Raw genomic sequence first — 14885 nt, 5'->3', positions numbered from 1 at the left:
TTTATTTATGTAGTTTAACATGTTATATTGTACATGTGTTTCGTTATATCATCTCATCTCATCTCATCTCATCAGCCGTACCGCTTATCCTCATTAGGGTCGCGGGGGGGCTGGAGCCCATCCCAGCCATCTCCGGGCAGTGGGCAGGGGACACCCTGAATTGGTTGCCAGCCAATCGCAGGGCACACAGAGACAGACAACTCATTCGTTCATTCACACCTAGGGACAATTTGGACCGGCCAATTCACCTGAAATGCATGTTTTTGGAACGTGGGAGGAAACCGGAGTGCCCGGAGGAAACCCACGCAAGCACGGGGAGAACATACAAACTCCGCACAGGAAGTCTGGAGCTGGATTTGAACCCACGACAGGTTCCCATGACATGAACTGTGCCGCACAAGCGCTAACCACTGCGCCGCCGTGCTTCGTTATATCATATATATTGTTAATTAACATTTTGTTGTGGGATACTGAGTTGCTCGACATGAATGAAGTTTATTATAAAAAAGTTCAAAAATTAAGTAGCTTGGACGTTCACAGTAAAAGGAAAAAATACATGCAAATATAATTAAGTAGAATAATACATTTTCTTATTCAAATTATTAATTCGTTTTCTGCATTAAATTATTGTTGGTAATATACTGATTATACATAATATATAATAATAATAATAATATACTGATTAAAGGGATAACCACAAACCTGTCTTTTTTTTGTTTTTTCCTTTTATATTTCCTTTTTTTCTTAACTTCTTTTTACAACATAATAATTCATAATTTAATGCATCAAAGCCGTTTGAGAGCCGGCTGTCTTCAATGAGTTGAGCCGAAATAGCCGTTTCTCTAAAAAGAGAGGGACTTCCTTTCACTACATAACTACCACATGAAATCCGAGGCTGCAGATGCATGCGCACAGTAGCATCAAACCGCTCGCTTCGTTTGCAACGGAAAAAAAAACGATACTGAGATAGCGGCTGACTCGTTTGACTTGATTGATTTGCCAGTTTCGTGATAGTCTGTGTATACTGGATGGTACCCATAATTGACAAATTTGCATTTTTCCGTACAGATTTTCTTGTATGTCGTACATGTCTTAAAATGCATTATAAACGTACTTTGTTCGACAAAAACGTACAGGTTGACAGGTGTGCGATTGCGACACACGTTCTGTCAGAAGCGTAGTGCTGAGAAGCATGGTTCATATAAAGGGGAGTCAGATTTTGCTTGGGAGTCGGATTCAAGTACAAAACCGTCTCATCGAAACTAACTTTGCATCCTGTGCTCATGCAGCAAGAAAAGCGACTTTTCACTAACTTCCACCGTCAGCTGTTCTGCTGGATCGACAAGTGGATTGACTTGAACATGGAGGACATCCGCCGCATGGAGGAGGAGACGCGCAAAGAGCTGGACGAGGTCATGATAAGTTTATTCTGTTGTTAACAGGGTTGGTACGGGTGCTTGAAATCCTTAAAAATGCTTGAATTTTAATGTTCTGTCTTCAAGGTCAGGGAAATGCTTGAGTTTGGGGTTAGGTGCTTAGAAATGTTTGAAATTATTTCCATTGCAGTGTTACCTGGCAGTCTGACTCAATAAACTGCACTTCTAAAGAAATAAAATATTTTTTAAAAGTTTGCAAAAATGACACCGATAGTGGCTCATTATCGAGTCATGTGAAGCGTTACCGCCCTGTACTGTTGCCTCCAAGAGGACAGGTTTATCAGACTAGTTATGGGATTTCCGGCTCTTTCTCGGGAAACGTCTTTTTCGGCCAACGGCTCCTCAGATTTTTTATCATTTATTTTTTTGGGGGTGATATTGTACTAGGGCAGCACGGCGACGCAGTGGTTAGCGCATGTGCGGCACAGTTCTAAGGTCTTGGGAACCTCCTGTGTTGGTGAAATTCCAGCTACCGGACTTACTGTGCGGAGTTTGTATGTTCTCCCCGTGCTTGCGTGGGTTTCCTCCGGGCACTCCGGTTTCCTCCCACATTCCAAAGACATGCATTTTCAGGTGGATTGGCCGGTCCAAATTGTCCCTAGGTGTGAATGAGCGAGCGAGTTGTCTGTCCCTGTGTGCCCTGCGATTGGCTGGCAACCAGTTCAGGGTGTCCCCTGCCCACTGCCCGATGATTGCTGGGATGGGCTCCAGAACCCCCCGTGACCCTACTGAGGATAAGCGGTGCAGCTAATGAGATGAGATGAGATATTGTACTAATAATGATAAGACATTATTCATCAAATTATTTAATAATTAGTAATTTCATATGATTTGCAGGGGATCCCTACAAAACACATGTCTAGTCACATTTATTTGTATAGCCCTTAATCACGAAAATGTCTCAAAGGACTGCTCAGGATTACAATGACAACATTGCCTGATCTTAACCAACATGAGGGCAAGGAAAAACTCAAAACCTTAAATTAAAATATTCACAGATCTACAAATGTATTTGTAAAATACAAAACACTGAACAGATTTAATGTCAAACAACAACACAAAATCCCGAAAATGCAAAACAATGAAATATAATTTAAAAATACTGACTCTTCGGTGCTATAAGTAAACAATAAAATAAAACAAAGAAAACTATTTACAATTCTATTTTAACCAATTTAGACCCAGATCTTCTGAAAAACACGCAGGAAAAATAGATTAAAATGAGTGATACAAAAAGCAAAAGATCAGGAGTCTCTAAGATTGAAAGATTGAATGCACTCTGCTTCGGAGCAGTCAATATTGTTAAAACAATTAAAAATGTTTATACATACAGTACTTATTTTCCTTTTCTGTCCTCCATATTGAACTCAATTTTAACCCAACATGTTTGTAAAACCAGTCTGAAGTTTTGAAGCTGCGTGTGCATTGTTGAAGCAGAATGACAGAATGACAGAAAAATCAGTTTATAGCAGCTAATTGACACAAAAAGATCGTAGATCATAGAAAAAGTACAAAATGGGACCAAGTATGTGCTAGCGGCAAGATAACGACTTAATTTTAGTCATCAAAGCTAACAACAACAAAAATCGTTCTTTTGATCGGCGCTAGATTTCTAGAAAAAAAAAAAAAATTGGCCTTGAAAATGCTTGAAATTGGCCATGGAAAATGTGTACAAACCCTGTGTTAATATTGGACAACTGCAAAGGAGATTGCATTGGATGCCAGCTCCTTATTTTGACTGTTATTGTGCCCTGTTGCTTGTTATTTTGACTATTATGAACCGTCAGGGGTGGGCAAACGTTTTGAGTGGCAGGCCGCATCAGGTTAAAACATTTAGTCAAAGGGCCCCTGTCCTGGAGACCTATGTGCCGTTTAACACTGTGCGCCCTATGCTTGTGAAAATACGGTATTATTTAGATTTGAGATTTGGTGTATTACAGTAATAAATATCAATACCTCTACTTTTGTGATTACTGCTATGACAGGGTGCCGGTTTTTCTTCAATAGTACAGGAGGTTGTTTTAACGAGCAACTTATGAGCTACACATCCCCGCCAACGCTATCGCTTTACGCATTAGACGACCGCTTTTCACCTCTTAGAAACGCCCATTGCCTTTTAAAAATTATCTACATTTTTTCTTTTAAATTTAAACAACGTCAAAAAGTTTACAGCTGCTTTATTCTAATGTGAAGTATTAATTTGAGTTAACCACTCCAACTAGTGATGGAAATTCAGGCTCTGTTTAGAGAACCGGCTCTTTCAGCTCAGATACCAAACGACTCCTTGGATTGTGTTTGTTGCCTTAATGAATATAGTACGTATTATTAAGTACCATTATGTACAAAGGACTTACCAAAGGGGAAAAAGAAAGCAAAAAAGACAAAAAGATAAAAAAGAAGAAGCAAAGAAAAAAGGATAGGTTTTTGGGGTGTCGTGCTCATTGAATCTGTTTTTTCTCTCAGATGCGAGTCAAGGATCCAGTGAAAGGCATGGTGGCGCTAGAGGACTGAGGTGGGCCCCACCCCTTCCAAGACTGTGAATGCTGCTGCTCATCAGGTAATAGTAATCATCAATTCAATAAGTTATTTAGCAATACAGTGATACCTCTGTATACGAGCACCTCTAAACATGAGAATTTCATATAGCAGGGTTACTTTTTAACAAAAATCGACCTCGCTATAGGAAAATGCAGTTCACAAGCAGTTCTAGAGGCTACCACTAGAGAGCGCTCAAGACCGCTCATTGATCTTGACTAATTACCACTCATGACCGGCAGCATCAGCTCATCCAGTTTGTGCATGCAAACTACTACAGGCAAAAAAAAAAGAAAAATTGTGCGGAAAAACAATTTTGATTTCACGTTCAGTTAAAGTCACAGTCACTTACATTTTAAGTGTACAGTACGTGCTTTTGTATCATCAGCAGTCATATTTGTCAACCTCTGCCAATTGCCCCCTTGATTAATGATTGCAAATCATCCTTATTAAGCGACAATAAACCCCTACAAATGCAGCCTATACTATATTCACAAAATAGACAGTAGAATACTGCAACAAGATTAGCAATCATCGATTGTCGTCAGAGACAATTAAATCTATAATGGGCAAGATTAAATTGGTCTTTTTTTTTTCATTTTTTTTTTACCGTAAAACATTTGTTATATGGTGTACACAATATGAAATGATAAAATAAGCATATTGAATACAGGGAAAATATGTCCTCCAAAGTTCGTACGGATACTTGAAATCCTTGAAAATGCTTGAATTTTAATGTTGTGTTTTCATGGTTTGAAAAGTGATTGGATTTTGAGTGAGGTGCTTGTAAATCTTTGAAATTGTTGCCATGTTTCTCAGCAAGTAGGTCTAATCTGCTTAAATATGACGCAAAGACTGCTCTCTGGTGGCTTAATCCCACCTTAGGGGCCGGTCACACAGACATTTGCGGCTGAATCATGGCCAGAAATTTCTGCCTGTGAGGCTGACGCTATTGGACGCTTTGAGATCGCAATGCAGACGAGATACAGCAGTGCTTAACACGCGGTCGGAAATTCGCGCACGGGGAAAAAGTTTTGCGCTGCTCATTTCTTCAGAGCGCGGGTACACAGCCTTTCACAAGCATATCAAGGCTGAACCACGGCCAGAAATTTCTGGCCGTGAAGCAGATGCTGTTGGGCGCTGTTGGACGTTTTGAGACCGCCATATAGACGAGATACAGCAGTGCTTTACTCGCGGTCGGAAATTCACACGTGGTTGGCCGCGCGCAAAACTTTTGAGCTGCTCAAAAGTTTGAGCACGTGTTAAACCGCGTGCCGCACACGTGGTCAACACGAGGTAATGACGCGGAAATGACGCGGAACGACGTGCTCTGGCCGCGGCCAGGGCGTGGTTACACATGGGTAGGACGGGAAATTTCAGCGGGTAATCGTGGGTGGAGCATGGTAATAGCATGTTCTGCGCCTGTATCGCGGTGTTATTACCTGAAATTAGCGTGTTACGCGTGTGACAGTCAAACGCCTTTCTCCGCGTATATACAGCGCGATTTGCCGAGCACACGTCAGTTGTGCTCGAGACGTCAAGGGAGTGAACATGGATCCCCGTCAGCGTAGTGACCTCGTCTTAATCCATTTTTATTTCTTGACATTTCTTTTCAAGATAATAAAATAAAAATTATGCCATAGCTTGAAATCTTGATCTTCACGGGACTGTGTCTTGAGCGGTTATGATTTCTACAGCCCGGTGTTATCCGAGAAATGCATCCCTGCCGAGATTTGCATCCCCCCACTACTACAACCACTTTTACCTCGTTTTATCTCACTTTTAGGGAATGTAATGGCGAACATACAACCAAAACCACTTCGTCTTGCATTTGTTGGGAATGTAACAACTTAAACCATTCCGTCTTTGTTTTTGTTGTGAACGTAATCGAACGGTAAATCCTCCCCCCCTCGCGTGAACGCGCATTCTGCTGCGCTTCCAACAAAAGCGATCGTATTCTATATAAAACGCTTATTAAAACTATAAAGCGAGCTAATTATAACAATTGGGAGATCCTAGTCTATATAACGCGTTTATTTAAACAATAAAGTGCGATCGTATTCTACAAAATGCGTTTGTTAACGCGGATGAAAAAGTCACCAACGTCAATGCACGCTTACAACAAAAGCGATCGCAGCAGAATGCGCGTTCACGCGAGGGGGTGGGTGGTGGGTGTGTTGCGTAGGAGTCGGATTTGGGCACAACACCGGCTCGGGAGTTTTTATACCCGTGGTCCACACGAGAAAATGACGCAGAAATGACGCGATGAGGAAGTGGAACAGTCGCCGGCGTCTGTTTTGCGGGCATACCACCGATGAACAGCGGGTTGGCCAATTTTGCGCATTTTCCATCGCGGGCAACCACGGGCAAAAAAAAAACGCAAAATTTTAGCCGTGATTCAGCCGCAAACGGCTGTGTGACCGGCCCCTTAAATACATCCTTAGTGTTGGTGGGATCAATGATAATAATGATAACGAGAATTAATGAATAATATAATAATAAATTACTTATTTTTGAATGGTAACGGAGAAATTTGAAAATTGTCTTTGAAAGTCCTTAAAAAGTGCTCGGAATTGGCCATTAAAAAGTTTACAAACACTGTTTCCTCCGTAGAACGCGCACACATTTGTTACAGCGCTCATAATAAACTTGCATTTTATTTCGATAATATCTTATTTATCTTATAAATGTATTTGTGTACCTATTTACTATTTGATTGTTTCAGTACTATTTATGGCTATTTAGGATTCACCTATTTATAGCTTTTTAGGATTCTTTTTTCCACCTGTGGGGGGACTGGAGTGGACCAATTCATTCTCAATTATTTCATACAGGAAAAAAAATCACTCATTATACAAGCAATTTGAGCTATGAGCACGATCCTGGAAGGAATTGCTCGTAAGAAGAGGTATTACTGTATCTGAGACAAATCTAAATGATTTTTCTCTTCTAGACCCAAATACCGAGAAACCAGCGGATTCACGTCCTCCTTCTTGTCCGACAGTCGAAACATTCGATCATCCTTGAATCGTCTCTAGTTTCCGCCCTTTGCCCTGCTCACTGACAGCTCTGAGGCATCCAGTAGTGAACCAGTAGATCCATTTATTCATTGATTCCTTCCCAGAACCGCAGAGATGTGTCCATCTCTTCCATGTAGGATTTACTAGCGCTATTCTGATGTACTCATATACAGACTATGCCAGGTGGGTGGGGACTGGGGAGGGGGTCATTGTGTGTAATAAGGCAGTATATATACTGTACAGATAAATATGAATATAATATATATCAACAGGGTTTTTTCATTTCTTTTTTCTGTAAGTCTGTAGATTTCCCCACCACCAGCTACTGTTTTTTTTTCTTAGTCCCTTTGCTTTACTTTAGCTCTAGCTCGTTAGCGTGTTGTTTTGTCATTTAAAGCTGCAGTCGTACAAAATTCGGTTTATTCATGCCCTGGGAATATTCAGCTGCTTTGTGTTATTGTTTGTGCATTTGTATGCGAGTGAATGTGCTTGTATGCGTGGTGATGCAAGTGTGTCGCAATTAAACAATAAGCATTTTGTTAGCATGGGAATTAAACGGGCATACGGTGCTTTGACAAATTGATTTAAGTCGTAAAGCTGTGGTTCCAACGTTCCATCCTGCTATAATGCTAAATTTGGCTTCAGCTCATTAAGTTAGTAAATCTGAATTTATCACAACTTTTTACAGGGACACTGTGTAATATTTGACCACGAGATGTTACTGTATTTTATAGTGCAACCAAAAATGAGTGCTTTAACAAAGGTTTTGTTTTTGGGGGGTAACTCTAGCAGCAAGATTACGGACTTAAAAATCAACATACCGTATTTTCCATACTATAGGATGCACGGGAATATAAGGCACTCCCCCAAAAAGTTGTATTTTGTGATATATTTTTCATACATAAGGCGCATCGGACTATAACGTGCATGGAATTAAAACTACAGTAAGAAGTACTGTTGCATTAAGAATATCGATATAAATACATGTAAATTAAAAAAAAAATTATTCTAAAGAGGGTACTTGAAGACAACTCTTTCTCAAATGCAGAATATCGTATCGTATGTCGTATCATTTTACAACAATTCAACCTAGAGGACATAATATTGTACAAAACATTACCACAAACAAAACTATTTATTCAAATATTAACAATAGGTTTCATACTTGCAGACAATTCCTGTCCAAAGGAACAACAAAAAATGATTTGCAAATAGAGTTCGAAAGTTGACGTCTTAACTGCAGCCAAAGTTCTTTGCTTCACTTTCAATTGTAACATGTTAACCACAAGAGGGAACTTGAGGACTACTCTTTATGTTTCTCAAAGGCGGAACAGTTGTCATATGCAGTATAATATTATTCCTACTACGTATGCATTTACAATTTTATCCACTGTGTTTTACAATATATATAAGGCGCACCAGATTATAAGGCACACTTTTAAGTTTCTGACCTGTTTGCGGTTTTTGGATGCCCTAAAGTCTGGAAAATACCGTAGATATTTTCCAATGAATTAAGTTTTTTTTTAAACACTAGAAGGCGCCAATTAATACACAATGTCCCTTTAAGCAAGGCGGTGGGAACATAGCTTTAGCGAGTCACATTCCCTCCAGTGGATAACCAAGCTTATCCGTCGATAGCAATAAATGCCATATTGACCGGTTAAAACGAAACAGAAAAACAAAAAGTCCAGAACTCGATTGTTTTTGTTTTGGGGGATTTTGTTTTTGTTACACAGAATGAGACGTCTCCTGTCGTTTTTGCAGTGTGTGCATGAGTGTACGTGCATGTGTGCGTGGTGTTCAGTGACGTGACAGTTTTTGTTGTACGTTTGTGCAAAATGTACAAGCAAAAAGCGTAACAGCTTTCTGTGGAATTTGTCTAAACCCTTAAAGATGTACGAATACATAATTAGAAAAGATGGAGGTAACCATTGTGCACTGTCAGCTCTCGATCTTTAGAGCTTTCTACAGGCTTCCGTACAGTATTGTACTGCACACCCGCACAATAACATTGCAGAACTCCATTTATAATTATTTATCTTCTCATTTTTTTTATTTTTATTTTTTGAAGTGTCACAGTGCTATTGTCATTCAGAGCTAAGCATCGACTCGTTATCACCCAAGACACCTAATAATTAACTACTATTCCCAAATAAAAGGCCAGAAATGTAAAAAGTATCACCCCAAATGTTTTTAGCTCCTTCAAGTCTCTCACTTGTGTGTTAATGTGTCCCTTTTCTTTTTTCTTGATCTTTTCTTGTGGATTCGTGCCTTTTTTGGGTTGTCATCTTAATCTTCCAATAACACAATTGTACATTGGAATTAAATTGTGGATTGATTAAATTAATAAAACATCAAGAGAAGAACAAAAAATAGATATTTGTCTGTATCTTTTCCTGCCTTATCTCAATTCAAAGAGATAGCGTGGGTTATTTGACCAGTGGTTTTCACTCTATTGTGTCGTGCAACCACAAACGAGTACTAAGAAGCACAAGGATGATTACCGACTACGGAGACTGGAATTTCTTTGCCAAGCATTTTGTGAGGTTTATGTTTTTTGGGTACCCGTTTCTTAGGTGATGAAAAAGATGTAAAATAAATGCAAATTTCTGACCTACGAGTATTTTTACAAAATGCACATTCATATGGTAGTTCATGAAGTTTTGCTTATCATTTTAATCTACATAATTGTTCTTTAACTAAGTGTTTTTAACCAATGGGAGCCACTAAACAATACACACTGTCCCTTCAAAAAACATAAAAATAATTTCCGAGCACTTACAGACTCATGTTGCGCACTAATGGCAAAATTCATCATGTTTTAGTAGGCAAAGATTACGTCAAACCCTACTTTCATGGGGCATTTTGAGACAAGTCGCAGAATGTGGAAACAAAAGTCTCAATTACAAGAGATTGGATTCTATTTATGACTTCTACTGGTTATTGCCATTTTAATATTTACTTTTCTGTTATGAATGTTCTACAGGGAAAGTTAACCCTGGGAATTAAGTGACAAAATGCTTGAATTCGGGACAGTATTGTTCTTCCTCCAGGTGTTAGAAACAACATTCGGGTCATGAGACAAAGATTGGTAAAACAAGCACTGGGGTGAGACGTTTGAGATTTTTGTCACAATAAAACACATATAATAAATAATACCGAATATTTCAGTTTCTGATTAAAAAACATGGCTATAATGATTCCACAAGTGCGCATTTAAATGTGTGGTAATCCTTTATATACTAAAGGGGCAGAATGTCATGATTACTGATGCGAGGCACCTGAGCCTGCTCCTTTGGCGCCAACTGCTTCGGACGCTACCTGTCCCTTTTTTTTACCCCCGTCTTCCTGTCACCGGTGGTCAGTCCTTCTGGGAACCTCAGCTCACGCTAGGCAAGCCTTTTGACCCTGAATCTCTCCTGTTCTGATTCCCGTCTGTTTCCCGGCTCCGACCCATTTTCTGAACTTGACCACGATATTTGCTCCCCCGTCCCGGCCACAGATCTGTTTTTTTCTGCCTTTGCTCGCCACGGCAATACCACTTCCGTGTCCTAGGAACCTGCTCCCCGCGATCTACGGATCGTGTGTACTATCCTTTCCCTTCTTCCAATAAAACTAAGAGAAACGCATGCAAGTGGGTCCTGTCTTCGTTCTGGTCCTGACACGGAATAAAGAAGTTATTGGAAACTTCCCAAGGCACTATCTTCAGAAGTATTTTTTTTTCAGTCTTGCAACAAACATAACATCACAGAATGAACAAATCACCTAAAAAGAAAAAAGAGATGAAGGGTTGTAGCCAAAGGCTTATAAAAATAGACACATCACCAATATAACTTTGGACGCTTCTTCAATCTTTCTTGTGAAAATGTTAAAGTAAATTTGAATTATAGAATATGATTTAAAGACAAATTTCACTTACTTCTTAATAATCTCATCTAAGGGGGGCAGTCAATTTCACATGTGCTTCCACCTGCTGTCACCTGAAAATAAAATAAATGATACACAGTGCTAGGGGCCATCTTTAGGATGCTACTTGACCTGATTTCTTTAGGTATTATTTTCATGTTGTTGTCTGTTTATAGCGGGTGGCAAAATGCGCTCTCACTTGAAAAAAAAAGGCTGGATTTTGGTACTTACCGCATAGTTACAACTTGACCGTCTTACTTTAGACCAGTTTTTCTTGCCGTGGCACACATTTTTTTTTATTAAAACAATTGAGGCACACCGTCCATCAAAAATCTATAAAAATTAATTCCCTTTGGCGCAATCCTAAATACCTTTATCAAACAAAATAATGTTACATCTTATGAGTATATGATGTATATGAATATTTTTTCTGTACTACAACATGAGCAGAGAGTTAGCACTAAAAAGAAAAAAATAGTAATTGTTTTACGCATTTTCTTTTCAAGATGGATAAAAAGACAGCAATGTACTTGTTTTTCATACTGTATGTGTATTGTTTGGTGTGATACTCAAAATTCCTGTACGACAGTTTTTCCCCAGTGATTTAGGATCTAGTATCAGGCTGACGCTTTACATTGGAACAAAACAACGGCAACCAGATGATGAAGGTGCTGTATGTGAACTAAATTTTCTGCCACTTACTGATATGGATGAAGTTTACAGTTACTGAGATGATCGACGCAAGGAAGATATTAAACAATGCATGCTTTTTGGGGTAGATTTCCTGTGACACACTAGATAAGATCTCATGGTACTCTGGTTAAAAACCTCTGCTCTACACAGCCAAACATCTGGTGTAAATTTTCAAATGCAGTAACAATGAGGAAAGCTTCCAGGCTTGAAACGGCTGCCCAATCAAATATGGCAGACTGCTTTTCCTTGGTGGACACATGTCAAACTTAAATGTGTCCTGCCACAACATTATATGTCAATGCTGAGAGAAACCTGTGTCAAGAACCAGAACAGGAGCATAACCCAAATGTGTGACGTTTCTCACACAAGCTTTTATTTTACGGGAAATGGGGCAGTTATGCACGTTAACCCAAACGCCAGTGATTCAGCGATCGTTGGGCAGAAGCCCTATGGCAGGAAGCCAGACGCCGACAAGATCGATAACTGCACAAGCAGATATCGGACAGATGGGGTCAAAACCGGACAGAACGGGACAGACAGGATTGATATCAAAACTGTATATTGAAATTAAACAGGGTAAACTAGATGGGAATGAAACTGGAGATCGATATTAAACAGGACAAAATAGACGGGAACAATACTGGACAGGAAACACAAGCAGAAAACCGGACAGAGTCCAAACCCAAATCTTGCGGGTGCAGAGGTTCGTTAATGGAATGACAAAGGGTGAATGAGAGCACTGAGCTTGAATAGAAGGGAAGTCAATCTGTCAACGAGCCGCAGCTGGCGCCACACGGGTGGGGCCAATTGGGCGTTATGGCAACTGTGATAACCTGAGGGAAACCTCAATAATTGTTTTATAATTTATTTGTGAGGGAAATAATTCAAAAACACTACTGCATATATATTACAATAGAAATACCACGAAAATACAACATAAATACTACAGATATTCTACAAACATTATACTATTGAATTCCAGAGATCTGTCGGTTTTCGCAGAAATGCCCCCTCAAAAAGTAAATTTGCAAAGGAGTGTCACACAAACAGAGACAGAGAGACGGAGAGACGGAGAGACGGAGAGAGAGAGAAACAAGGATCATATCCACTCCTTAACAGTAGATATCGATAATGCCCTGCTCGATTTCATCTTCCTGTTCAATGAATCAGCACCATCCTGACTGTGTTTGGGAAGGACCATATCTCATTAATGTGGTTTTGTTTGTTTTGTTTCTTTTTTGCCCATAATGGCTTCAAATAAAGTTAGTGATAAGGGGAAGGAAAAGTGCAAAACAGTGACAACAACAACTGAGTCAAAGTGAGAAATATTTTTTAGGGAAAAGAGGTGAATATATTCTACTCTCTCTCTGCTTTAGCCTGCACAATCTCTTTATTAGAAATATTTGAGAAGTGGAAATGTTTTTATCATTTAGGTTGCAGTTTTTCATTAAGGTGGGACGGTGGGTTGTGAAGTCAGACCAGTTGAGAACCACTTCATTAGACAGCATATTTGAGGTTAGCACAATGATTTACGGCTGTGGTCGGAACATATGGCTCACGAGCCAGATATAACTCTTTTCATGAGTACCGGTACATATGGCTCGGAGATTAAATCATCCTCCCACAAATTTCGTCTATAGCATTTAAATACTGACTAGCGCAGGGTCTAGTCTAGTCTGGTGCAACGAAGGTAAATACGTAATTTTCCCTGTTTGCAGCATTTTGTGACATTGTTACAAAGCTCTTCTTGCACCTTGTTTTGAAATCATTATTTCTGAAAAAAAGGAGGGTCAAAATGAGCCTCAACAATCTTAAGAAAATGCGGGTTTAAAAAGGTATATATGTTGATATGGGAGACATGCTCTGGCATTATTTTTATTTTATAAATTTTATCAAATCATCTAACGTCATACAGTGAACATTTTACTCTTTTTGCTTAATTTTGAGCTACTTTATAGCTAGCTATATTCGACTATTTAGATTTGTTTTTACTCTTTTATCTATCTATCTATCTATCTATCTATCTATCTATCTATCTATCTATCTATCTATCTATCTATCTATCTATCTATCTATCTATCTATCTATCTATCTATCTATCTATCTATCTATCTATCTATCTATCTATCTATCTATCTATCTATCTATCTATCTATCTATCTATCTATCTATCTATCTATCTATCTATCTATCTATCTATCTATCTATGTACCTATTCGTTTTTTACCTGTTTACCTTTCTCTCTATTAAGCTACCTTTTTGGATCTTTAGCGAGCTATCTAGCTAGCTTTTTACATTTGTATGCATGCTATGTAGCTAACATTTGACTTTTTTTTCTAGTTATCAAACTAAATTTTGGGATCCTTTCCAGCTAGCTATCTGGTTTTGTTTTTAGATTTATATCCAACTGTCTAGGTGGCTTTTTACATTTTTTGTATGCTAACCTTTTTATGCTAGCTAACCTTCTACCTTTTAGCTATATAACAAGCTATCTAGCTAGCTTTTTACCCAGGGTTCTACAATGTATTGCCTACGGGCACCAGGGTGCCCCGTAAGGACAGCTGAGGTGCCTGCGGACCTGTTTTGAAAATAGCTCACCAGTGCTGGGTCATTGTGATTTCCTGGTAAAATAAATGTTTTATTGGTTGACTGAGTCTATTTAACCCCACTTCCAATAATAGCATGGTAAAAATTTAGTACCAACATAATAATGACATGATAAGTTGTTATTGTAGAAATGCAGATCAAATGGGGTGCCCTTTGCGCTAATTAGTAACAAAGTAGCTGTCAGCTTGAAAAAGGTTAAAGACCCCTGATTTTACCTTTTTTACTCGTTATTAAGCTAGATTTTGGGCTCCTATCTAGTTTGCTACCTCGCTTTGTTTTTAGCTTTCAATCGAACTATTTAGATGATTTTTTACATTTTTTGCTACCTTTTTAGCTATTTAGCAAGCCATCGACTGTATCTAAGTTCATTACAAACTGGTTGCCCTTTGTGCTAATTAGTAACTAAAAGTAGCATGACACTTGAAAAAGGTTGGAGACCCCTGTTTCAGCTAAATGAGTTAGACACACCTGTTTTACCATAGGGCATCTTGGGAGTTTTTAGGCCTACACATGACATCTACCAAACTTAAGCTTCGCAAGCTGAGTTTTCCCAAATTCCAGTTTTATGGTCAAAACTGCATGTGTCATGTCGACTCGACAAACACGTCCATTCACGGATGACATAATGCTTCTCAAGCAACCTGCATCATAAGCTTGATCCCACCTTTAAGTCCCCCCATGAGGCAGC

General features: G+C 39.1%; 1 protein-coding gene across 1 annotated transcript in view; it reads left to right on the top strand.

Annotated features, from left to right (window-relative positions):
* The window catches only part of LOC148349772 (phosphatidylinositol transfer protein alpha isoform-like), a 30524-nt gene extending 21158 nt beyond the window's left edge, over positions 1–9366 (top strand). The window contains exons 10-12 of the mRNA XM_088320814.1: positions 1290–1412; positions 3900–3993; positions 6925–9366. Of these exons, the coding sequence (XP_088176940.1) occupies positions 1290–1412; positions 3900–3947 (171 nt within the window). The 3' untranslated portion in view covers positions 3948–3993; positions 6925–9366. The remainder of the gene's footprint in view (positions 1–1289; positions 1413–3899; positions 3994–6924) is intronic.
* The last annotated feature ends 5519 nt before the right edge of the window (positions 9367–14885 follow it).

Source organism: Urocampus carinirostris, chromosome 17 (assembly GCF_059441175.1).
Source record: "Urocampus carinirostris isolate Australia breed hairy pipefish chromosome 17, RoL_Ucar_1.0, whole genome shotgun sequence".
NCBI lineage: Eukaryota > Metazoa > Chordata > Actinopteri > Syngnathiformes > Syngnathidae > Urocampus > Urocampus carinirostris.
The sequence above is the reverse complement of the archived record's forward strand: the minus strand, read 5'-3'. Positions and strand labels throughout refer to the sequence as shown.